Source organism: Cucurbita moschata, unplaced genomic scaffold, assembly GCF_002738365.1.
Source record: "Cucurbita moschata cultivar Rifu unplaced genomic scaffold, Cmos_1.0 Cmo_Scf00020, whole genome shotgun sequence".
Lineage (NCBI taxonomy): Eukaryota > Viridiplantae > Streptophyta > Magnoliopsida > Cucurbitales > Cucurbitaceae > Cucurbita > Cucurbita moschata.
The window spans coordinates 2566062-2591780 of NW_019268536.1; the positions used below are offsets into that span (position 1 = coordinate 2566062).

The following is a 25719-nucleotide window of genomic DNA, read 5'->3' on the forward strand; positions in this document are numbered from 1 at the left end:
AAAACTGCCACTGACGAAGTACGATATGTCGGCATGGATGTGAGGGACGTCCAAATTTTAAACACAAATTAGCTCACAAGTTTTAGAAAATATGTATAATATAAAAAAGAAATTTAAAAAAAAAAATTAAAACTCTATTTTTCCTTTTTTATAAATTAAAAAAAAAACATTTATTTGTTTTATCTAATTAGAACGAAAAAGCTAATTTCAGGAACAACCACAAGTGAAAAAATTACGAGATGATTTAAAGTCATTGAGTTGTAATTTGGATGAAGTGATATGATCGTGTTTAAAGTTTTATAGGTTATGAAAGTGATTGGGGTATGAGCTTTTCAAGCTATGATTTAAGGTTATGGAACCGTGAATTGAGAATGAGCGGAGCGGGAGACTCACAGAAAAGGGAGTTTACCAACTAGTCGGATGTTGAACCCATGATAATTTTCCCGGTACTCCTACGCAATGTCAAAAATGTTGCAATAACATAGAATGATCAACTCCCTCTACTTGACATATCTAGACTACTCTATACTCCAACATGGCTAATCTCGAGTAAGTTAAAGATAGACTTTTTTTTGCTATATCATCGTGTCACTGGGATCTCATTTTAGATAAGGGTTCATGTTGCTTACTCGAAATCAACTTCCTTTCAAGTAGCTCGAGGCTTTTCATAAGCAAAGCTAATTACGATGTTAATGAGATACTAGAAAGTTGTGTTAAATTCCTCACAGAATTGCGAAGAATTGGAGGGAAGGACTTCTTGGGATAGTTGTTCACAATGATGATATGAAAATCATACAAATAAAATATTGATATTGTACTGAGGTTGTGTAGGCAAAGAGATCAATAGTTGAACACTTTAACAAGGCTTGTCGGAAGTTGAAATGAAGGTTGAGTTCGGTATTTGAGTTTTTCCAATTTTAGTATTAGCACATGATGCCTTCCACCCACTTCCAATTTTTAATTTTATAAATAAAATTATTCGAACGAGTTGATGTAGGCCAAGCCACAAATACGTGGATACTAAGCGGTACTAAGCTAGAACTTTACACGCCTTAGCATTTTTCAATGAACGCAATAACCTCGATCATTAAGAGGAAAGAATTGGTCCACGCAACAAAATACGGGATATTAGGGACGGATGAACATATATTGTTTTAGAAACAAATGTTACTTGGAATATATGAGACAAGAAGGGTTAGGCCCAAAAGTTTTCTCTAAGGTTCAATATTGGTCATTATGGGTTAGAGCGATGCTCTTGGGCTCATTAACGCCCCATAGCGAATTAGATACTTCGGGAGATTTCTAAACCTACGTTATACTAGTGCTCATATCGACCATATAAAACTAATTAGAGACAAAAAGGATGAGCCCTTGAGCCAGTTTGACAGATTCATACCAAAACCTACGTCAAGACTTTTATTCTTACTCTTTGATTTCAATAAAGTGTGTGTGATTGTGGAAGTAAAAGAAAGAATCATAGTTCTCTCCTCAGTTGTAGTCTAATTTTGTAAAAGTGATAGAGATGAGGAAGAATCTCATTCCCCATCTGAAAGCACATATAGCATTGAGAATAAAGCAAGAATCCTCCGAACATATTTCCAATCAAGAGACATGTCTTACTACCAATCAAACTGAAATCTTCACTTTATACTTCAAAAGTCATTCAAAAGTACAGCAGAATGCCACAATAAAGTTCCATCTCAAATGCCAGAACTTTCCTGTGCTTGTTTCCAATCAAAACTGTTTTCAAACACAATTTTTTTTTATTCTAGTCAACAAAGCCTTTGAGATACAACAACAAAATGATCTCCAGGATTAACAAGGTTTAATCAAAATCTTCAATGAACAATCAAAACAGATAGATATACTATCATATCTATATGCACCAAAATCTCTCATCTTTTCTACTCAAGACTCACCAACACCAGGAAAGCAGAAAATGGAAAAACGGTAAACTCTGCGATCATCCATGGCTGCAGACCGATTTACACAGACAGCTCTTAGTAAACAGATGATCCTCCTCTTCCTGCCGTGTCGTCTCACCGAACACGGCCAGTGGGAGGGTGTGAAATGAAACTATATCTCTCTGTCATAGAGCAAAAGGGAGACCCATCATGAAGAGATCTTCATGGTAGCTTGAGGCTGCAGAGCTTTCACTATCATCTTTGGAAGTCTTGTCGATTTTATCTTCGGCGAAAATCTCCTCGGAGCTGCACTTTGAACTGCAAAAAGCTTTGCCATCCCTGGTAGAGTAAGAGGACAATCACACAATCAAGAGAAAGTTTGGAGTTCATAAGTTACAGAAATGCTGACAATCAAACAAACCTGCATAAATAAATATCATGCTCTTCTTTCAAAACTTTCTTGCACGAGTAACAGATTTGCACGTTCGCATCCACAACTCCACGATCAAAACCTTCTGAGAAACTTCCCAATGGAGATGATTCGATCCCAGGCTCTTCCATCTTACTGGAATCGATATTTTCATCTGTGTGACATTCCAAAATACAGTCACCAAAAATGCGTGTTGTCTTCGGGTTTGGACCATGAGAAATTATGCAGGTATAGTCCTCGGAAAGTTCTATTTCCCTAGCAGTAAGAGAGCCTACATATGCATTGCTTGCGCCAATAGTTATTGGCAAGGAACAGGATTTGATGGGCAATGAATTTTCCCTTTGAGGGCTACTGTTAATCACTTGAAAACTGGAGTTGCTACTTTCCAATTGAAAATTTTCATCACTTGGATCAGAATCTTGAGTCAAGACAATACCAGAGGAGGAAAAGCTGCTAGCATTTGAAAAAAATGATGCATTATTTTCAAAGGGTTCAGATACTAAAGCAGATAATTCTCCATTACCACAGACACTATTTATGGCTCCAGAGCTGGAGCTTGGAATTTTGGCTTTGGAAAGTGACGAGATTGTATAATTGCTTGGCAAAGAATAAGATTTCAAAGAAGAACCCAAAGATTTGATGTAATGGTTCGAGGATTTAGAGATCTTAGTCTTAATTTGTGGTCCAAAAATGACATTCTTCCTCCGGTTTGAATCCCGAGCTTCGCTGGTTGGTCCATTGTCATCAACAGCAATAGAATTTATGATGCCAAGACCAACCTCACTAGAAAAAAACTTACTTTGACGACCACTTTCAGTTTCAGCTGATGATAAGGATTTAAAACCAAATGGGTTGCTTAGATTGGTAAAAAGCCTGAAATCCAAAGGCGAAGTAGGACTTCTAAGTGAATCACTGTCGACCGACCCTTTCGACCCTAACCCGGCAAAGAATCCAGGAATACTGAACAGTGAGCTGCTTATATGCTTGCCCAATGAGCCAGCTTGTAAGTAGGAGTCTGAAGCAGAATTAGCCATCAAACAACCATAAAAGCTACTACTCTTCCTTAGCCTTATCCAGGAGCATTATTAATTTTTTGTTCCAAACCAACAACCAGGATCGGCTCACTGCATCAATTAACTGCCAAAAACCAATACAAATTACAATCTTCTTGGAATATTGCTTATATCTTTGTAGCAACAAGGATTAAAACGAGAAATATCTATAACAAAAACGAAGAGAAGTCGATTACATAATCAAAACAATTTAACAGTAAGTTTTAAGAATCTTATTTTGGTCTTTGGCGTTCATAACATCCTATTTTTAAACTCGAACTTTAACATAAGAGTCTATTCTGGTCTTTACCTAACATATCCCAATTATACATTCAACAAAAATCTAATTACAAATAGAGGCCTAAGAACAAAACTTATATTATAAATCATATATATCATAATTAGTAGCAGTAGATCCAGAAATAGAGGACTAGAATTTAACAAAAATAGATTTTTATGGAAGTCAAGGAACAAAGTAAGAACTATAATCAAACTTACAAGAAGTATTTAACACTTTCAAGAGTTTGAATAAAAAAGTTCGCAGCATAAAAACGGAGAGTTCTGTTAATTCCATTGAAGATTCAAATTTCTGCAGAAATCCCTAATTACCCGGGCGGTTTTGGCTGTTCCAAAATCGAACGACAATTTATTCGCAAGGAAACAAGAATAAAAAAATCAAAGAGTCAGATATTTCCCAAAATGAATAACAATCAGAAAACCAAACTAAGATAGTACGAGATTTCAAATCACATATAGAAAACTAATTAAAAAGAAATTAACATTTGTAATTCTCAACTCCAGATTAACAAAGGAATTCCAAAACGGGAACAAGTAAATGAAGGCGAGAAGGAAAGCCGATTAACGATTCTTCATCGGAACAATTCACGAAAACTGAAAGGAGGGAAAAGGAAACAGAAATCTTCAGCAAAAGCGCAAAAAAATTGCAGAAAACAGAAACGATGAAGAGTAATGCAAAACAGGGACGATGGATCAGCAATGCAGATTAGATGACAAGGGGAAAAGAGAGGTCACCTGGTTTTGGTTGAGAACCGTCGAAGAAGAAGAAGAAGAAGATGCTGATGATGATGGTGATGGTGATGATTTCGAAAGGCGAAAACAAAAACTCCAAAATGCATCGGAGTTGTTATCTCATAAGAAAGAGTGCCAAAGAGCGGCCAAATCCTGCAAAAACTCTCTTGATTGTTGCAGGTAAACCTCAACTCGGAAGCTTTAATCCGCCATTTTTGGCCCTGTCGAAGGTATCAAAATCAGAGCAGGCAATGAAAGCATCACTCAGCCTTTCTGAAATACCACACTTTCTCTCTCTTCCTTCTCTTTCTCTCTCTAGAGAATAACCATGTATTGTGTATACGCCATTTTGTATAGATGGACGTATATTCCTCGACGTGAGAAAAATAAAATTAAAAAAAAAAAAAGGAAGGTTTTTGTTACGTGTAAGAACTCACACCGAAGATAAAATGCGCACAAGAAATTGTAAGCCTTATTGTTATACTAGGTAAAACATCAACATCATCCATTCCCCCAAAATTACAATTATTAAGGCTAAATTATAAACAAACAAAATACCATAATATTTTAATAAATGTTTTTAAATTATTTTAAAAGTAGAATTTTTTTTAAATTTTAAATAATCGGGATCTCGAGTTAGCATCTAAAATTTTCTTCTAATTAGTTTCGGCTCAAACAAAGCACACTATAAGCCTCTCCTGAGGGCTTATGGAGCTCTCGAATAGCCTCCTCTTAATCGAGGCTCGATTCCTTTCTCTGGAGTCCCCGAACAAAGTACACCCTTTGTTCGACTACACCTTCAAGGCTCACAATTCTTTGTTCGATATTTGAGGATTCTATTGACATTGTTAAGTTTAGGGCATGACTCTGATACCATGTTAGAAATCACGACTCTCTATGATGGTATGATATTGTCCACTTTGAGCCCCAAAAGGCCTCATACGAATGAAGATAGTATTCCTCGCTGATAAACCTATGATCTTCCACTAAATTAACCAATGTGGGACTCACTCCCAATAATCCTCAACATCGTCATGACATAGATTAAAGAACTGAATGTTTTTTCAATAACGACTCCTCTCCTGCTCAATCCCATTCGAAAGTTGTCTGGGATTTATAAGAGGGTAGGATTAGTATGGGTCGTGTTTGGGTTATCTCAGCTCCCAACCCATCTGGATAATTCATGGAGTCTCTTGTGTTGATTTGTCGTATTTCACTAATATCAATTTTGTATCGAAAAAAATTTCAAATTACTAGGAAATATATTTTAAAATTATAAATTGTAAATTTATTGCTAAGTATATATTTTAAAACACGATTTTGGTAAGCCAAAATGTTTGTGGGTCTACCTCGTATGAGGTAGAGATGGGGTCTTCTTGGCCTAATTTGCACATTCATACCTCGTTACGCACACGCACACGTTATCATAATTCTAAAGATTTAAGTAAATTATGATTATAAAGTAACTTAAACATTGTAGACTGTGTGACAAACACTGATGTTCGTATTGTCTTATTCTTTAGGTCACGTCTTCCCTAATCAACAAATTTACTTTTTAAACACATAAAGATCAGGTGAGATCTTTCTCTCTCAAGATTTGGGCATCAATATCAACGTTTATCAAACAATAAACTTTACGCTTAGATGTTCGAGGTTTATTGATATGAAATAATATATGTTGATATCATCTTATCATAAAAATATATATATATATATATATATATATATATATATATATATATATATATATATATATATATATATATATGTATGTATGTATGAGCTTATCTATTTGAATAAACAAAGATTTGAGGCATATGTTTTAATCTTGGACAAAACAAGATGGCACGATTGAGATTTATTTGGCATAATATATAATATATTATATGGTCTATGATTTATTAATATATACAAAGTGCAGTGCAGGCCAAAGCATATATCATTTCTTAATTATATTAAAATGGAATGATCAATTTGTAAATGATTTGGTTTGGTTGTTTAAATAACAATGAATTGATCTTTCGTTGATATCACTGATTTGGATTATTTTTCAAGTTTATCCTTCATTAATGTTTTAATAATTCATTTCTTTTTAATTTTTATATTTGATAAATACCGTTTTAATCGTCTGACCATATCTTATTAAAAAAAGAGGAAAATGAAAACTTTGGTTTAATTTTTTTATTCTTTTAAACTTTACATCAAAATCAATCATACGTGTTAGAGTTAAAGAATATTATTAATTTTCGAATAAAGATAATATTTTTATATTTGTTAACGTATTTACGATAGATATTATATAATATTTATTCTGGCTTGAAAATATTAAATTAAGAATTATATAAATTTATAGTTTAAATTTCATTTTAATTAGGAACAACCATACTCCACAATCGTATGAGATTGTCCACTTTGAACATAATGTGAGATTCCAAATTAGTTGGAGAGAGTAACAAAACATTTCTCATAAGGGTATACAAACTTGTCTCTAGTATACGTGTTTTAAAACTTTGAGCGTAAGGCCAGAAGAGAAAGCCCAAAAATGATGGTAGACTTGAGTTGTTACAAATGGTATCAGAGGTAGACATCAAGTGGTGTGTCAGCGAGAACGCTGGCCCCAAGAGGGATAAATTGTGAAATCCCACATTGGTTGAAGAAGAGAATGAAAATCGGGCGGTGTGTCAGTGAGGACGCTAACCCCCAAGATGGGTGGATTGTGAAATTCCACATCGGTTGGAGAGGGAAACGAAAACATTGCTTATAAAGATGTGGAAACCTCACTCAGGTGGATGCATTTTAAAACTTTGAAGGGAATGCCGGAAGTGAAAGCTCACAAAGGACAATATCAGTTAGTGTTAGGCTTGGACTGTTATACATTACCCATAAGCTTTCGTACCTTTATTTTTTTTTGTTTTTTTAAAAGATTTCATATTAAGGAAGATAGTATCCTTGAGATCTTCTCCTTAATTAATAAATGTGGGACTGCACTCAACCATCTTCAACAATTATTTACTTAATTACCTTAAATTTATATGGTACAATGTTCGTGTTTGACTTTGACTTGAACATCATACTCGTTCTAATATATTAATATACGTAATTTAAGAAATATATATATATAAAAAGACAAAAATAATATTATTCTGTTTGGGGTGGGAAGTCATAAGAAATGCCACCAAATCATATATTTTTTTATTTTATTTTTTACTTTGACTTTAGAGGTTAGAGGATCTTTATTTTTATTTTTATTTTTAATAATTGTATTAATATTTTTAATTGAAAATTTGATTGGTTCAGAATTGAGTTGAAGGAATGGGGACCTTACCACCATACTCTCAGATTTTTCTTTATTAAAAAAAAAAGATAACACTTTTCAAACATGTTATTATTATTATTAATAATACTATTATTATTATTTAAAAATAATTAAAATATCTCTTATCTCCCTAGAATGGGTCAGCAGAAAAAGACAAAAGTAGTGGTGGGTCAGAGCAGTTGAATATTAATTGACCATTATCTACCAATCCAAACACAATTCATTTATGTTTGTTTTGAAAAATTAAAAAAAAAACTGTATTTAATATTTATATTTTGAAATATATATTTTATTGTTGAGTTATAAATGGTATGTTAATTTAAATAATAATTTAAAATGTGTTTCAACGATTTATTTTAGAATTTTATTTGAATCTAAAAACATAAAATAAAATTTAAATTACCTACCAAATAAAAATTATTAATTTAAATAATTAAATTGTTAAAAAAAAAAATACATGAATGATCTCAATGTACTGAGAAGTAGTGCTTGGAAGAATATATTCTTTAAATTTCCTTTTTTAGAAATAGAGACCGAAAAAGTACTTTGGTAATGTTTATATTTTTTTAAGAAAAATAAAATTTAATATATAGAAAATAAAAAATTGTTTTTTACAAACCATTAAAAAAGCAAATAATTTAAAATTAACTTATTATAGACTTTTTAAATTTTAAGAATTTTTTAAGAGAGAAAATTAGAAATTTAGAAAAAATTTAAATTATATATTATTCACAAAAATGGAGAAAATAAAGCGGTAATTTAATTGTAAGAATTAAAATTGGGAATAGGCTGTAAAATAATAAATTGATAGGGGCAGGGGAGCAAATCGGGGCCGTGAAGTAACGGCGTTTAGGGAGCGTTTGGATTAATGATAAAACGGGTCCCACATCGGAATTGCAGGGGGGCCGCCTGCGTAATCATTTCTCCTTCTCCCACTTATTTCTTAACCTTTTCTTGAAAGCCTCCTTTTCGTCGCTTTTCGCAATCCTCAATTTATTTTTATTATTAATCCTTCTATTATTATTATTATTTTTTTTTTTTAAAGAAGCTACAAACGGGGAGAAGAAAAATTAGACTCTATATGTTGCCACGTGTCATTTTCTGATTTGTCCACGTGTGTAATCAACTCCGGATAGGATTTTACTTCCACATCTTATTTTCGACCTAGCTTCTTTGTATTAAGGTTGGATTTGAGCAATTCAAATGGATTGAAATTGTCTTTCCAAACTCTATCATTTGATACTTAAAAACACTAAAATCATGTGGTCATGGGCAAGTGGTTGTGCGTAAAATCGAGCGTAGACGAGGCTTTCGATGCATGAGATATGGTAATTGAGCATGTGAGGCCCTGGATCAGACTCCGTTTCATTCTATTCAACTCCTTTTGACCTGTTTTATTAAGATTGTCCTAGGCTTACTTTGAAAGTTATAAAATGTGGGTCCAATTAAGAGAAATTGTGATAAAATTACCCTATTAAAAGTAAATTACGAGAATAAAGGAGTTAACGATTCAAATAAATAGCATGTCGGAATTCATAAACATGTTTTTAACTTATTTTATATGCGTAAACATGTTGATTATGTGATTATAAGCTTAATAATAATGAGTATTCCTAACTGGCGCATTATCTGCTAAGTTAGGAACAATAAATATTTCTGACCATCGAATTGTACGATATTACAAGTCGCCAAAGAGTTTGGTCGTATTTGATCGAGAGTGAGTCTTCGTATTCAAAAATTGTGATAAGCATAAATGGAGCCAACCGTTTAAACTTAAAGTTAGTTGGAATATCTTATAACGAATAAAATGTCCTAATAAAACTAAGAAGTATTAGTGAATAAAACTGAATAAATAATTAGAAAAATAGTCAATATAACTTGTTGAGGACGATGATGCACTTGAATTGGAGACTTCCGGAGACCCTATTTAGACCCGAGTCCATTTTTGTGTATTTATTACTCTTAATATGCTTTACCTTTGTTTTTATTTATTCAAAAGAGTAGATTACTTTATGGTATATAATTATGAAAAATATAATATGCGTCAATAGTAACAATGGTGATTCAGACTTTCGATGAGCGGGCGCTATAAATTCTATGTTAAGTGATCTCTTGAGAATTTTTCTAAGATGTATGTAAGTGAAAACAAAACATGTTAAAACGATTCGTGTTAGTTGTAGGGATAGTCTTTACTCTTAGAAGTAAAGTGTAAGGAACGTGACAATGCAAAAGGGACGTAAGGGAATGTTAGGGTCATTAGGTGACGAATACCGATTCTGAATCTTAAGCATGAGGTATTATAGATAGAATCAAAGCAGCAGTATCTCTCAATAAAATGTGATTCAGTGACAAACTAAGACGAGAGCGATATTGAGGATAAGATGACTAGAAAATGCTCAAAATAACTAAACGTCATTACTTATACCAACGAAGTGCACCATCCTTTTCAATGACTCTATCATAGAAGCTATTTATGTTGAACCTCTCGAGAAACCCTAAACCCTAAACCCTAAACCCTAAACCTCTCGAAAATTTTCTTAGGACGCAAAACAAGAAAAACGTATTAATTTTTGTTTTTTTTTTTAGGTTTGATTGTGCTAAAAGAAACCTAACCTAATGATTATGTTTTTTCCCCTTTCATATTCCTTACTCCATTATTGTTTCGTTTATTTTTCTAATAGTTTTTGAAAAAAAAAAAGAAAAAGAAAAAAAGAATGTTATTTAATTTCTGTTGAATTTTTTAAAGTTGCGTAAATTGTTTTTATTTGATAATTAATTTTAATATTTTAATCTATTTGGTAAATAATCTTATCTCTTCAGTAAAGACAAAGGTTGAAGTGATGATAAATTATATCACCTATTCACCAACTAAAAATTTGCTTCCTTTTTTCCAATTTAAAGGTCATATGATTATATTTAATTTCACTTTATTTCTTTTTAATTTAAAATTAGTTCTAAGTTAATGTTTTTTTAAGCCATTTTTAATTAGCTAATATCATGATATGCCACCTTTTTTTTTTTTTTAAGTTAATTACTAAAATAAGATATCAAAAGATCTCTTTCATTATTGTTATTATTATTTATTAAAAAAAGTTATTTTATGATTTTTATTTTTGGGAATATACCCATATGATTCCAATTTTAGGTTATTTGTTTTCAAATTTGATATTAAACTCTTATATTTTAAAAATTAAAATCAAATATTTGAAATTTCTTTTGTTTTTGTTATTGCTAATAAAATTTAAATTTAGTTATTGGAAATACACGACAAAATTTAGATATTTAAAAGTACTAGTGAATGAATTCGTGCAATGTGTCACAATTATAAAAAGAGTAGAATGTGACCCTCACGTTGCGTTAAGCAAAGTTTTGCTTGATGACCCTCAAGAGACACTCATTCGACCATGTGGGAGCTAATATAGAAGAATGACATGATATGACCGAAAAAGATATACATCATCCAATACACCATATAACGTGTACATTGAAGAGAAAACGAGACATAAGTAAGATAGAGATAATGAGTAGACATAAGCATCACATATAGACTTATTGAAGGGTCGGTAGGGCCCTAGGCCTAATCTTGAAAGTTGGAGTTTCAAAGCGAATTCGGGCATACGGTTTTAGAGTAAGTCAATCCATATGAAATATGAAAGCTTGCCAAATTTAGTGTCAAAACCGACGCATGTTCAATATATTTGCAATTTATTGATTATAAAGTGATTCTTACTTCAACTATGATCTAAAGGTTTTTGACTTGAAAGAGTGAACTCTGTTGGAAGCCAAAAGCAACATGGGAGATTCTACAAATAATGTCGATCTATAAAAGCCTAAAAGAAACTAGCATGACATCTTTACAACGAAGTAATTGGACTGCAATCTTCATCAACTTTACCTACTGCTTCGAGGATCGACGAGTAAGTGATGGGATCATACTCGAATCCTTTCGACTTCATCTCTCTCATTAGCTTTGCAGCCTCCTCGAACATACCAGCTCGACTCAGACAACTGAGTACGGTATTATACGAAACTGCATCTGGCATGATCTTCGAATGTTTCATCTTTGTAAACATTTCGATCGCTTGCTTTGGGCCACCCGTCCTAGCTAAGCCATTTAATATAATGTTGTGCGAGTTTATGTCTGGTGTGCAACCATTTTCGCCCATGTTTCTCATCAAGGAAAGCGCCTCGTCGATCATTCCAGCCCTAACCATCCCTGACATGAGTGCATTATAAGTATAAACATCAGGGCTGCATCCAAGTTTTTTCATTTCATTAAAAAGATCAACAGCATCACTTAGACGTCCACACTTGCCGAAGTGTTTTATCATCACAGCGTATACCCGAGCACTAGAGCGTCCACAATTCTCTTTCAATTCTTGAAATAGCTCATTTGCAGCTTCGTATCGCTTCGCCTGTCCAAGACTGTTGATCAGGCTGCAGTAAGCAGCTGGACATGGAGGAAACCCCTTTTCATCCATTTCTTCAAGAAGCATTAAAGCTTTCTCAACTCTATTTGTCTTGCAGAAACCATCAATAAGAATTGCATACGTGAACGAGCTCGGAGCAACGCCATTCGCTTTCATCTTTTCAAACCACAAAGCAGCCTCAGAAGCTGGAGCTTTCGATTCAAAGATCGCTTTTATTACAGTGTTGTAAGTGACCACATTGGGTGCACATTGCAAAGAATCCATTTTACCAAAAAGATTTAGAGCATCATCCAAACGACCCGCCCTGCCCAATATATTGATCAAATTGTTTATAAGCACGACATCGGGCTTGCAACCGTCCTTCGACATATTCAAAAACAAACTATAGGCATCATCTACCCTTCCAACTTTCCCAAGCCCCTTTATTAATTCAGTGTAAGTGAAGACAGTAGGAGCACAACCCTTTCCCTTCATCTCCTCAACCAAACCCAAAGCTGCCTCAACCTTATTCAACTTAAAATACATTCCCAATATGGTAGTATAAATCTTTGCAGTTGGATATAAGCCATTCTCTTTCATTTCATCGAACAATCGGAATGCAAAATCATAACGCTCTAGCTTTCCAAACGCAGAGATAAGAGCAGTGTAGGTGATTGTATCAGGGGAGCAATTACCCTCACTGCATATCTCATTGTAGAGCTCATGAATCTTTTCATGGTGACCTTCTTGCATAAGCATCAAGATCAAGGTATTGTAAGTGGTTGCTGTTGGCTTACATTTGCGACCTTTAATCTGGTAAAACACAGACAAAGCCTTGTTTACCATTTTTGCCTTCCCTAAAATCTTAATAATTTCAGACAATTCAGCTGGACTCACAGGACATGGACTACGAACCATGTCTTGGATTGTCCTCCACATTTCACCAACAAGTCCAGATTCCTCTAAACAATGAATTAAAGCCATATATGTAGTGGAATCATGCTGGAAGTTCTTTCTCTTTCCAGCCCATTTGAAGAACTGAATCTTAACCCTAATTTCTACATCAATTTGCAAGACTTGGCGCACTAACCTGTGATCAACTTTGAGCTTCAGCACTTCTATCGCCTTCTCTGCATCAGATCCCCATTTGAAAATTTTCAAAATCCTTATGAACCGCTCGTCAAGAGTTCGAACAGAAGGATCCTTCCGCAGCACCTTCCGATTGATAGGGAAGTTGGAAGCTTCCGGCCTTGGACTAGGCACTCGAAACATTTCGACAATTTCATTTTCTACATAAGAAGCAAAACATAAAGACTAACTGAATCAAAATTTGCATTTATGAATGTGAAACAAAGGAATTCTTCGAAGCTATTACGGACTTTTGTGAGTCACCATTGAAGCAGATGAAAATGAAGCTAACCTGTTTGCTTTATTCTCGCAGAGAGATAGGGCAGAGAAGAGATGGACCGCTTCGAAGAGAATGCTGCGAAATTCATATTTAGAACATTGCCATTGGGGAGAATCAACAAGCACAGAATCAAACACAGATAAATTACGGCGATTGAGGAAGAAGGGAAGGGAAAACTGGCGACAATATTTTTCTCAATGTTCCATTGCGCAAATATACAGGGTCGAATTTGGGCCGCCGGGTTTTAATCAGACCGAACCAACAGAATTTGGACCGCCGGTTAGTCTGTTTGTGGCTCGAGTTGGTTCGACACGCCAATATGGTGAACCGAAGCCGACTGCCTGTGCCTGGATCGAACCACGATTGAACCGCCAGAGTTTGGGTCGAAACTGACGCTCTAGTATTTTCGTATAATCGATCCTTTTCTTTTTCTTTTTTTGTCGCAAGGCGTGAATTTATCTCTCTTTCGGTTCCGGAGCCGGCGAAGGACTTCCATGGACGACGGAATCTCAGAGGAGCTGGTGATGAGTGAGGTTCACCTTGGCTGCCCGCCTGGTTTTTCCGGGTCGTTTGTTTCCAATTTCACCATTTCCCTCCCTTCCGGTTCGTAATTCCATGCTTTCTCTGATTATCTCTTCCATTTTGGTACTGAACTTCAAAGCTGTTCCATTAGCTTGGCATTGCCTAGCACTTAACCAATTTCAGTTTTGTAATTAATGGCGGATGATAATAAGATTACTGACAAAATTATAGGTTTTGATGATTTAGATACAGAACCCAGAACCTATGTCAGTGATTCTGAAGGCTATTCACCGTCTACAAGGCAACTCATTCGTTTCGACGAAGATGGAGATCTTGTTTTACCTAGGCGCCTTAGTCAGTACCCAACTCTTCTCTTCTTTATTTTTCACTTTTAAGTATTGTTGGGGAGGAGTCTCACCTAATTAAGTTGATCATGAGTTTATAAGTTTGGAATACATCTTCATTGATATGAGGTGGGGAAACCAAAAGTAAAGCCACGAGAGCTTATGCTCAAAGTAGACAATATCATACCATTGTAGAGAGAGCTTATGCTCAAAGTAGACAATATCATACCATTGTAGAGAGTCGTGGTTTTTAACATGGTACTAGAGTCATGCCATTAGCTTAGGCATGTCAATAGAATCCTCAAATGTCGAACAAAGAAGTTTTGAGCCTCGAAGGTGTAGTCAAAAGAAGTTTTTAGCCTTTGTTCGAGGGCTCCAGAGAAGGAGTCGAGCTTTAATTAAAAGGAGATTGTTTGAGGGCTTCATAGACCTCATGTGAGGCTCTATGATGTGCTTTATTCGATGGGAGGATTGTTGAAGATTGTTGGAGAGGAGTCCCACATCGGCTTTTAAGGGGTTGATCATGAGTTTATAAGTAAGGAATACATCTCCATTAGTATGAGGCCTTTTAGAAACCAAAAGCGAAGCCATGAGAGCTTATGCTCAAATAACAATATCATACGATGTGGTTTCTAACGTACAAGTGCCAATATAGAGTACCCAAATTTCTTATGCTTTTTGCATTCTTGCATATAGTAATTTATGATTGCATTTTAAAGAGATCTGGAAATTAAGTTAAACTTTTTTCATGATCGCATAATTTCTTTCCTTCGAGTCAAAGTGTTCACAGTAGTTGGTGGGCAGTTATGCGAGCAGCTGATTATAAGCTATATACATCAAATGCCCGAACTGAACAAGAGGCTCCACGATCACAATTACTTGCTGTGCAAGTAATTGATCTGTTATGAATGCAAATTTTACATTTCTCAGTTAAATCCCTTGCATTGTTCCCACTTGAAAATATTTAAATTGAAAATGTGAGTGTTAAAACACTCAATATCCCATCAGTTATTTAATTGCTGAGATGCTTTAACATTTCTATATGAAAACAGATGTGGAAGTAGAACCTTTAGTTTGTAGTTATAACGTGTCGATCCAGCATGATATTATGTCAACGATCCCAAGTGTTGGTTTGCAGGTAATTGTTTCTTATGATCTGTGATTTTATCCATTATTTTTCTTTTATTCATTATATGATTCAGCGTCTTTTCCTCTTTCAGGTGTGGAAAGCAGAGCTAGTATTATCTGATTTTGTCTTGCATACAATGCTTACTTCATCTAAATTCGATGGAATTGTTGCTCTAGAACTTGGAGCTGGAACAGGTGTTTGACGGACGTGCATTCGTGATATTTGTTTTTATGCACATTTGTTACTTTTCTGATTCCTACCATCTTTTTGTATTAACGTACTGTTAGATGAAACAAATTTTCCTTTTTTTTCTTTTTTGAAAGACCACCGTTGACTATATTACTATTTCAATGACAGGGTCTTATCTTGTTCCTCTTGCCAGGACTGGTTGGAATATTGCTTGCACGGGTTGCTAAAACAGTATTTCTAACAGGTATCGGCTATAGCAATCCTCAGAAATTTTGATTTTTTGTTATTCCTTGTTTTCCCATTTTGGAAATGAAACAATCTGATGATCTTGAGTTTCTCTTATAGTTTGATCTTGTTCTGTTCTGATGGATTGAGAAATGTGTGAGCGTGCACACTTTTCTCTTAACATGAAAACCAAAGTAAACTTAACAGTATTTATGTAACAGTCCAAGCCCACCGCTAACAAATATTATTCTCTTTGGGTTTAACCTTTCAGGCTTCCCCTCAAGGTTTTCAAAACGTGTCTGCTAGGGAGAGGTTTCCACACCCTTATAAAGAATGCTTCGTTCCCCTTCTCTAGCCGATGTGGGATCTCACAATTTATGTCTTTAAATATTAGTCAAATAAACCTGTAACTGCCTCTCATAGCTCACATATGTTTTAGTCGGATTAGTTGTGAGTAATAATTAGCTTAGAGGCTTATCTAACTTGTTTTTCACGTATGGATCCATTTCAAGTATTTTTAATGCGAAGGATGTGCTCTTAATGATTGACAGATAAAGGCGATCATATTCTTGACAACTGTGCCAAAAACATTGGTCTTAATTCTGGTGGATTCAGTGCTGGAGTTGCAGTTCATGTAAGGGAACTTGATTGGACAGAACCTTGGCCTCCAAAGCAAACCCGAGGAGAATGTCACCCAAATAACAGGTGATGAAAGCTTTGCAATTCACTATACCTGACAACTGTATGCCTTGGACTATGTTCATTTTTTCTCCCCATAAATGTGTGATTGGTATGTGACTTTAAATTGTTTAGCGATCACTGCAAGTGTTTCTTTTTTCACATTGGTAATATTTGTTAAAATTTTACATAGTGGTAAAAGTTGTTTTTGACCAAATAAAAAAATTTCTAAAACACTTCTTAATAACCCAAAGTGATTTGAGAAATTCTAAAAATAGATTAAAGTAAATCGGTTCAAATGATTTTAGATGAAACATGTAACAGCTCAAGCTCACCGCTAGCAGATAATGTCCTCTTTGAGCTTTCCTTTTCGAGCTTCTCCTCAAAGTTTTTAAAATGCATCTGTTAGATAGAGATTCTACACCCTTCGGGGCCTAGCATCTCACTTACACTTGTTCCCTTCTCTAATCAATGTGGGACCCCCAATCCACCCCCCTTCGAGGCGCAGCGTCCTTGCTGGCACTCATTCCCTTTCTCCAATCAATGTGAGACCCCTCAATCCACCCCCTTCGAGGCGCAGTGTCCTTGCTGGCACTCATTCCCTTTCTCTAATCAATGTGGGACCCCTCAATCCACCCCCTTCGAAGCCTAGCATCCTTGTGTTGAGTGTTCTTGGATGGAAAGGAACTTTTGAATTTCCTTGGGTGATTGCCATAGATCATCGATAAGTAAGTTTTTAAGTAAATACTTCTTTCAAAAGGCTGCCGAACACACACTAAGCAATCTAAGACTTGTGCTCGTGGGTCCGGACTCAGAACATAAAGTAACTGACGTTTCTTTTCTGGTGCCTTCATCGTCATACAGGTATTCCTGGGCCTTATCAGAGGTTGAAGAGGCACAGGGGGCCTGCTTACTTGTTGCTGCCGATGTTATCTATAGTGACGACTTGACAGATGCGTTTTTTAGTATCTTAGAGAAGTTTATGTCTCAAGGTTCAGAAAAGGTACGCATTCTCATGTTGAGATTATTATATTTTATTTGAGGTCTCCAATTGATGGGTTAGGTTAGTAGATAATGAAATATGCCTTTCATTTTATTTTTATATGGAAAAGATGCTAATCATTGACCATATGTTAAAGGACAAATGATATGAACAAACATTTGCTTGAAATAATGCATTATTAGGCAAGGGACATGAAATTTGTATATATATGTGGGGCCTCATATTCTACCACATTTCCTCGTTGATCCTCATTTGAGGAGACAGAGATGAAACCATTGGGGTTGACCCCAAATCACTTATTGATTCTTTGTAGCTAAGTTAGGCATCGTGGAGTTGTAAGGAAACTTACTGCCAATCATTTACTCATTGTCAACTTACGTATATTTCAACTAGTTAAGACATATATTCTCAATCTAACCCACATTGAACTCAAAACGAGATCTCTTACCTACTTTTCTTTGGAATTATGTAGCGAGCTCATGTATTGTCTTGGCTGAAACCATGAGGATGAGTAGCTATTGCGAAGTTTGGTTAATGTTTTGGTTGAACGTCAAATACATGTAATGTTAGATGAATTAATTATCACTTGTACCAAACCCACCAGGTGTTGTATTTGGCTTTGGAAAAGCGCTATAACTTCACTCTGAATGACTTCGACATTGTAGCAAATGGCTATTCTCATTTCCTAAGTTACCTGAAACATGAAGACGGTAAGTGACAGTGACATTCAGCACGTATCTCCGCCTTAAACGTTTCTATCTCGAGCTCATGTTCTACTTTTGGTACTCGACAGATGATCCCAAACACAGCAGCTTGCAGCAGGAATCAAAACCATGTTTTATAGGCAACCGCATTGATCTCGCAAACATCCCACAATATGTCCTCAACTATGAAAGAGGGGAAGATGTAGAAATCTGGCAGATTAAGTATTGTAGGAAAGAGTCTTGAGATCAGAGAAGGGTCATGAACATCTGCTGTAGAACTCACAAATAGTTGCCTGCATTCATAACTCTGGTGAGTTTTCCCTTCAAAACTTCACCAAGAAAATGGGCATCAGTTATCACAGAACAAGGACTGAAGATGTCTATTTTTGTAGACAAAGATCCACAAACAGTCCCAATCTCAGTTCTAATTCTGTATTTTCTTCATTTCGTTTCACAATCTTCCTAATATTTTTTCGTCGTTTCGTTTCGAAATCATTTTGAGGATTGATTTTGCCATTTTTAATAGAGGTTTATAGATCTTTTGGAAAAATCTCAGGGTTATAATGTGCTCAGTAATAATGGTATTTTTTTTTTATCATTTGTAGGTAGAAGATTGAAGCATTGACCTTTGAATGATATGATGAATGATAGGATGATATTTAGTGCATTTGTGGTATTGGCTTGAAGTATTATAAACAATGTTATGAGATATATGATGAGTAGCATTTGGCATTTAAAATTGAATAAAATAACCTCATGCAGCCATGCACTTCTGTATAATGGTTTTAAATTTTTCTAAACTTGACTTTTGTCACCAAAATTGATATTAAAAATTATAATTGACTTGGTCAAATGATTTAATTGAATTTTTTTTTCTTTTTTTTTTTTATTTATTTTTTAGATTCAACCCAATTTTTAAGGTTGTGAAGTTTTTTAATCAAAGCAATATTATTAAATAATAAAATTTGATCATTGAATTAAGATTTACATCTCCAATATAAAATTTGAAAATTTCACATTTAAAAACGGATTTAAATAAAATTAAAATAAATATATGTATATATAATTATAATGTAAAAAAGAAAAAAAAACAATAACTCGAGCAATCCAAACTAATTTTAAGAAAATCTAACAAACCCACTCATGAAATTTTCATTTATTTGAATCCTAACTAACTTTTATTAGTTGGTAATAGGACACTCTAATTATATCGGTCTAGATAAAACATCCATTATTATTTCATATAATTATTAAACTAAAAAAATTAAATGGTACATAATTTAATTATTACCCATTAGTCCTACTTGTTGAAAATGAAAAATAGCTTTTTGGAAAATAGAAAAGAAAGAAAAATGGTTGAAGGCTATATTTTTATTATTTTGGAAAAGTAGATAACTTAACTTGGAAATAAAGCTAAAAAGCTACGTTTTGTCACTAAAAAAAAGAAAAAAAAAAGACTTTTCTTTTTAAAATATATTTTGAATAAATATGAAAAATACAATATTTAAATTTCTCTCCCCAAAATAAAAATAAATTGTTTTTTCAACTTAAATTACATAAAATTTTAAAACACTGATGTATTTTATTTATTTATTTATTTTTGTTCTGAATTTTGTTTTTAATGAAAAATAAAATAGTGCTGAAAAGATTCCCCCATATATAAATATTTATTGGGAAATTCTTTGAAAGTGAGAAACAGGCGCTGTTGTTGTTGTTGTTGTAACGTTCGAGCACGGGTCCTGGAATTACCGGAAATTTCAAGTCTGTCCCAAAACCCATTTTCAAATTACAATTTTCGATTTCCCTAAAATCTCCAATAATCCTTCATGCTCAACCCCTGATTTCGCCGCCGATTTCCAGAGCTGCTTAATGGGTTGTTCACAGTCCAAGATCGAGAATGAAGAAGCCATCGCGCGTTGTAAAGAGCGCAAGATTCATATGAAGGAGGCGGTGACGGCTCGGAACGCGTTCGCTGCTGCTCACTCTGCTTATTCCATGTCGCTTAAGAACACTGGAGCTGCTTTAAGCGATTATGCCCATGGTGAGGTTCAAAATCCCCAATTTGTTCCTGTATCTACTCAACCAAACTCCGCCCTTACTTCCGCCACCGCTGCATCTTTTGAACCCTTTCCGCCGCCTCCACCGCCTTTGCCCCCTTCTAATTTTCATTCTCCTCTTCAAAGAGCGGCCACCATGCCTGAGATTAATCTGTACAAACCCGATCTCAAGCCTGGGTCGCCCATTATTGAGGAGGAGGAAGAAAATGAAAACGAAGGCTCTGTTGGTGCGTTGAGGAGGAGGAGGAGCAATAAAAGTAAAGGAGATGAAGGGAGTAGCCGAAATAGAAATTCGGCGGAGCTTAATGAAGATTTGGCCGGTGCTTCCCCGCCTGTGCCACCGCCACCGTCTGAGAACCGGCATATTCCACCACCCCCGCAACAAGATTCGACATATGACTATTTCTTCTCCGTTGATAACATACCGGTCTCGACTTTGAGTGAAGTTGAGGAGGTACAGATTAACAAAGCGGAGACTGAGCGCAAGTCGTTTGATAAAATGTCTAAGGGAGTGGACAATCATGATATGGAGGAAAGGGGAATTAGTGGAAAAGCTGAGACAGTGGAGTCAGTGCTCGAGGAGCCGGTGGCGCCGCCTCCAGCACCGCCTTCAGTGGCAGAATCCTCTGTGGCGGCGAAGAGCTTAAAGAAAATGAAACAGGGTGGATCTATGGGGGCCATGGATGGCAAGAGGATGGTGAAGCCAAATGTTAATCTTTTGCTGATATTTAAAAATATCGATGATAATTTTCTCCAGGCTTCAGAGAGTGCCCATGAAGTGTCCAAGATGCTTGAGGCTACACGATTACACTATCATTCAAACTTTGCTGACAATCGAGGTATGGATCTTGCTTGGAAGTTAAGCTTTATGATAGCCAACTTGAACACTACATGCTAGAATCTTGAGTAGCTTGGGGGGAAGTTTTTGGTTTTTTTAAGAAGAATTTGTTCTACTTTTCTTTAGGTCACATTGACCACTCTGCCAGAGTGATGCGTGTTATTACATGGAACCGATCATTCAGGGGATTGGCTAATATGGATGATGGAAAAGATGATTTTTATGCAGAAGAGCAAGAAACTCATGCCACCGTGTTGGATAAACTACTGGCATGGGAGAAGAAGCTGTATGATGAAGTGAAGGTATATCAAACACTCTTCTTCATATCTTAATCTTTATGCTTCTATTTTGGCTACTCATTTATATGGGGTTGACCCTGCCTTTTTGCTGCCTTTCTGAAGAGGTTTGCACATTTGATTGTTACTATGGAATCTGTATATTTCTTTCTTGCCTCTCTCTCTGTCTCTTATTATTATCATTGCCTGCTAGACACCAAGTTTGTTGGTTGGTTGGGCAGATCAGTGGCTGGTAGAAAGCTTCTTGGCTGATCTTAGGTATCAGGCCCCAGGTGTGGTTGTGGTATAATGAAACAAGTATGTGGAAGATTATGACATTGAGTATTTGGCGTTTCTAGTCTTTATACATTGTGGGCTAACCGCTAGCCAATATTATCCTTTTTGGACTTTCCCTTTTGGGCTATCCCTCAAGGTTTTTTTAAAACGCGTTTGCTAGGGAGAGGTTTCCACACCTTTGTAAAGAATGTTTTGTTCCCTCCCCTACCGATATGGGATCTCACAATCCACCCCTCTTCAAGAACCAGTGTCCTCGGTTTCACTTGTTCCCTTCTCCAATTGATGTGGGACCTCCCCCCTCTAATCCACCCCTCTCAGGGCTCAGTGTCCTTGCTGGCACACCACCTCGTATCCACCCCCTTTCGGGGCTCAGCTTCTTCGCTGACACATCGCCCCGTGTCTGACTATAATACCATTTGTAATAGCTCAAGCCCACCGCTAGCAGATATTTTCCTATTTAGACTTCCCTTCAAGGTTTTGAAAACGCGTCTGTGAGGGAGAAGTTTACATTGTGACCCTTACAAAGAATGTTTCGTTCTTCTCCCCAACTGACGTGGGATCTCACAAATTACTGCTTCATCATGACCTTCAGCGCTGTCCTCCTGACCTTTGAAGCCTTGAGGTCACAATGTATGCTCGTTCCTATTTGTAGCCCTGTTCTATCTGAACCAATAATCTAGACAGGCACTATATGTTGAGGTTTCAGTTATTTTGTTTGATTTGTGATCCTTCTGAAAGAAATTTGTACTTATATGATGGAAGGAAATTTCTTATAACTGAATTTTCATTGTGATATTAACAATTGACAGGCAGGTGAACTCATGAAATTTGAGTACCAGAAGAAGGTTGCTACATTGAATAGGCTGAAGAAACGAGATTCTAATGCAGAAGCATTGGAGAAAGCAAAAGCAGCAGTAAGTCATCTGCACACTAGATATATTGTTGACATGCAATCCTTGGATTCAACTGTCTCAGAGATTAGTCGTCTACGAGACGAACAGTTATACCCAAAACTTGTTCAGCTTGTTAATGGGTGAGTTGCACAAAACATAGTAATACGCAAATGCATATGCTTTTTGTTTACTATTCATTACAGTTACCTTTACGAATCGATATAATGACTCATGGATATTGAGTTCAAAAATATTGTCGGTTCACGATTTATCTATCCTCCAATCTTATGAAATCCTAGAACATATTTGCTCAACTTTTAAGGTTGTCACGTACATGTTTTTTCAAACCAGAAGTAATGTTTTTTGTTCTGCAGAATGTCATTGATGTGGGATACAATGAGAGCTCACCATGAAACACAATTGAAGATTGTAAGTGCATTGAGATCGTTGGATCTGTCTCAGTCCCCAAAAGAAACCAGCACTCATCATTACGAGCGCACGGTTCAGCTCTGTGGCGTTGTTAGAGAGTGGCATTCACAGTTCGAGAAGCTCGTGCGCTGTCAAAAAGACTACACTAGAGCCTTAAACAGTTGGTTGAAACTAAATCTTATTCCCATAGAGAGTAGCTTGAGAGAGAAGGTTTCTTCTCCACCAAGAGTTCAAAGTCCCCCAATTCAGAAACTCCTCCTCGCTTGGCACGATCAACTCGAGAGACTCCCAGATGAGCATCTCAGAACTGCCATATTCACTTTTGGTGCTGTGATTAACACTATTATGCTGCAGCAAGACGAAGAGAGAAAACTGAAGACAAAGTGGGAGGAGACCGGGAAAGAACTCGAGCGCAAGCAGCGACACTTCAATGAATGGCATAACAAATACCAGCAACGGACAATGCCCGATGAGTTGGACCCCGAAAGGTCTGAAGAAAACACACAGGATGCCGCCGTCACGGAGAAGTTGGTTGCAGTAGAGTTGTTAAAGAAGAGATTGGAGGAGGAAATTGAAACTCATGCGAAGCAATGCCTTCATGTGAGGGAGAAATCGTTGGTAAGCCTTAAAAATCAGCTGCCAGACCTCTTCAGGGCATTGTCAGAGTTCTCCCTTGCTAGCTCAGAGATGTACAAGAACTTGAGGTCTATCTGTCAGGTCTAGATTTGAAGCCACAAAGTTTCCTTGTAAGTTATTGTATAATTTCCTTTCCTTTTCTTATTTTGATCTTTATTTTTACTTCAAACCAAATCCTTTGGTGTTTGCCTTGGAACTCATTTTCATTGGTTAGTAGCTGTGTTTCTTTATTACCTGTTCTTCTCTTTGGTCTCTCGTTCATAGCTTTGTGACTGGTTTGTGTTATTTCAACAAACGAGAGCTGCCATTCCTCCTCCATCAAGCTCTGCTCGTTGATGCTCCGATCACTGCTGCGGGTATGGCAGTGCAACCGCTCGCCACCTTCACGGCCTTCCTGCATTATGGTGGCCTCCTCCCTCGGAGCTTGAACTTGCAGAGTTGTTAGACAGCAGGAAGAGAACCATCTCTTCCATTTTCTTGTCAATTTTTGTTCCTCTGAGAAATTTTGGACGAACTTTTAACTCAATTTTTTAACCTCTCTTCATTTTTTTCATACTTATCTTCTAATTTTATTCTTCCAGATTTCAAATATATTAATGATATTATTAAATTAAATCAATGATATATCAACCTTCCTATCATCTATATATAAGATATATTGTTGAGGATTATTGGGAGTGAGTTTCACATTGGTTAATTTAGTGAAAGATCATGAGTTTAATGTGAGGAATACTACCTCCATTGGTATGAGCCATTTTGGGGAAGCCTAAAGCAAAGCCATGAGAGCTTATACTCAAAGTGTACAATATCATACCGTTGTGGAGAGTCGTGATTCCTAATATGGTATTAGAGTCATGCCCTACACTTAACCAACCTAACATGGTAGTGATTCCTAACATGGTATTAGAGTTATGTCCTAAACTTAACCAACAAAAGGTGTACTTTGTTTGAGGACTCCAGATGAAGGTGTGGATTGCTGATGATTATTGGGAGTGAGTTCCAGAGGAAGGTGTGGATTGCTCATGATTATTGGGAGTGAGTTCCACATTAGTTAGATCATGGATTTATAAGTGAGGAATACAAGGCTCCAGAGAAAGGAGTGGATTGTTTTTTTGGGAGTGAGTCCCACATTAGTTAGATCATGGGTTTATAAGTGAGGAATACAGGGCTCCAAAGAAAGGATGTGTTTATAAGTGAGGAATACATAGCTCCAGAGAAAGGAGTGGATTATTGATGATTATTGGGGGCTCGAGATAACCAACAAAGGGTATTATTATGAGTGAGTCTCATATTAGTTAGATCATGAGTTTATAAGTGAATAATACATGGCTCCAGATAACCAACAAATGGTGTATTTTGTTCGAGGGCTCCAAAAAAAGGTGTGGATTGCTGATGATCATTGGGAGTGAGTCCCACATTAGTTAGATCATGAGTTTATAAGTAAGGAATACTACCTCTATTGGTATGATGCCTCTTGGGGAAGCCTATTGTTACTCATATTAAACTATGTTAGTGCTATTGATTTTATGGGTAACGTGATAAATTGGATATATCTATAGTACATCAACATTCATGTCGGGTAGAGAAGAAAAATATTTAGGTAATAAATATTTAACTTAAAATGAACATAATAAAAAGAAAATAAGTAATATATCAAATTTGGAATTCTTTTTCAGATATGTTGAGACATTTATTATGATTATTATTATTATTATTTTCCTTTTGTAGGTTAGCCTCCATTTTTATTTTGTCTCTCTCTTTTAATTTTTTCCCATCTTATTTTAGTTATTTGATGATTTTAAAATAATTTTTAATCACAAACATTAATAATTGAAAATTAGCTGGCCTTAGAGAATCAGACAGCGGCCAAAAATTCTTAATCACGAGACGATCCTGTAACGAACGGCATTAATGGCGATGGAAGTGATGCCCACTAACACACTAACAGAGAA

The 25719-nt window shown here is 35.8% G+C and overlaps 4 protein-coding genes across 9 annotated transcripts; 2 read left to right on the forward strand and 2 right to left on the reverse strand.

The window, feature by feature from the left end:
- Nucleotides 1–1705: 1705 nt before the first annotated feature.
- LOC111457811 lies at nt 1706–4764 on the reverse strand. Its single transcript, XM_023100209.1, has 3 exons — nt 4419–4764; nt 2326–3471; nt 1706–2243 (listed from the first exon to the last, which is right to left on the reverse strand). Exons 2-3 carry the CDS (start codon nt 3366–3368, stop codon nt 2090–2092), a joined length of 1197 nt encoding a protein of 398 aa, XP_022955977.1. The 5' UTR covers nt 3369–3471; nt 4419–4764; the 3' UTR covers nt 1706–2089.
- A 6742-nt stretch (nt 4765–11506) lies between these two features.
- Nucleotides 11507–13755, reverse strand: LOC111457547 (pentatricopeptide repeat-containing protein At3g16010). Its single transcript, XM_023099801.1, has 2 exons — nt 13561–13755; nt 11507–13429 (listed from the first exon to the last, which is right to left on the reverse strand). The coding sequence occupies exons 1-2, from the start codon at nt 13634–13636 to the stop codon at nt 11586–11588; spliced, it is 1920 nt and encodes a 639-aa protein (XP_022955569.1). The 5' UTR covers nt 13637–13755; the 3' UTR covers nt 11507–11585.
- Nucleotides 13756–13959: 204 nt separating this feature from the next.
- LOC111457548 (methyltransferase-like protein 22) lies at nt 13960–19074 on the forward strand. Of its 5 annotated transcripts, none has more exons than XR_002712956.1 (10): nt 13963–14151; nt 14302–14424; nt 15467–15552; nt 15635–15737; nt 15926–15976; nt 16509–16662; nt 17500–17638; nt 18243–18348; nt 18432–18652; nt 18948–19074. XR_002712956.1 is itself a non-coding variant. In XM_023099804.1 (9 exons), the coding sequence occupies exons 1-9, from the start codon at nt 14043–14045 to the stop codon at nt 18584–18586; spliced, it is 1014 nt and encodes a 337-aa protein (XP_022955572.1). In that variant the 5' UTR covers nt 13960–14042; the 3' UTR covers nt 18587–18937. The 5 variants fall into 5 exon arrangements, 3 of the variants coding, with proteins under 3 accessions (XP_022955572.1, XP_022955571.1, XP_022955573.1); XR_002712955.1 differs by lacking the exon at nt 18948–19074 and adding an exon at nt 18735–18937; XM_023099804.1 differs by lacking the exon at nt 18948–19074 and having other exon boundaries at nt 13960–14151; nt 18444–18937.
- Nucleotides 19075–20037: 963 nt separating this feature from the next.
- LOC111457546 (nitrate regulatory gene2 protein-like) lies at nt 20038–24293 on the forward strand. 2 transcript variants are annotated; one of them, XM_023099800.1, is made up of 5 exons: nt 20038–21238; nt 21364–21539; nt 22619–22842; nt 23077–23877; nt 24032–24293. In XM_023099800.1, the coding sequence occupies exons 1-4, from the start codon at nt 20212–20214 to the stop codon at nt 23852–23854; spliced, it is 2205 nt and encodes a 734-aa protein (XP_022955568.1). In that variant the 5' UTR covers nt 20038–20211; the 3' UTR covers nt 23855–23877; nt 24032–24293. The 2 variants fall into 2 exon arrangements, with proteins under 2 accessions (XP_022955568.1, XP_022955567.1); XM_023099799.1 differs by lacking the exon at nt 24032–24293 and having other exon boundaries at nt 23077–24022.
- The last annotated feature ends 1426 nt before the right edge of the window (nt 24294–25719 follow it).

Bases quoted from the DNA above. Each gene is read 5' to 3' on its own strand.
- LOC111457811 (XM_023100209.1), bottom strand. From the start codon at position 3,368: ATGGCTAATTCTGCTTCAGACTCCTACTTACAAGCTGGCTCATTGGGC. The intron at 2,244-2,325 runs GTTTGTTTGATT...TTACTCTACCAG, and splicing joins CATGATATTTATTTATGCAG to GGATGGCAAAGCTTTTTGCA.
- LOC111457547 (XM_023099801.1), bottom strand. From the start codon at position 13,636: ATGAATTTCGCAGCATTCTCTTCGAAGCGGTCCATCTCTTCTCTGCCC. The intron at 13,430-13,560 runs GTTAGCTTCATT...CTTCTTATGTAG, and splicing joins TGCGAGAATAAAGCAAACAG to AAAATGAAATTGTCGAAATG.
- LOC111457546 (XM_023099800.1), top strand. From the start codon at position 20,212: ATGGGTTGTTCACAGTCCAAGATCGAGAATGAAGAAGCCATCGCGCGT. The intron at 21,239-21,363 runs GTATGGATCTTG...ACTTTTCTTTAG, and splicing joins AAACTTTGCTGACAATCGAG to GTCACATTGACCACTCTGCC. The intron at 22,843-23,076 runs GTGAGTTGCACA...TTTGTTCTGCAG, and splicing joins CTTGTTCAGCTTGTTAATGG to AATGTCATTGATGTGGGATA.
- LOC111457548 (XM_023099803.1), top strand. From the start codon at position 14,043: ATGGACGACGGAATCTCAGAGGAGCTGGTGATGAGTGAGGTTCACCTT. The intron at 15,977-16,508 runs GTATCGGCTATA...AATGATTGACAG, and splicing joins TAAAACAGTATTTCTAACAG to ATAAAGGCGATCATATTCTT. The intron at 16,663-17,499 runs GTGATGAAAGCT...ATCGTCATACAG, and splicing joins GAATGTCACCCAAATAACAG to GTATTCCTGGGCCTTATCAG.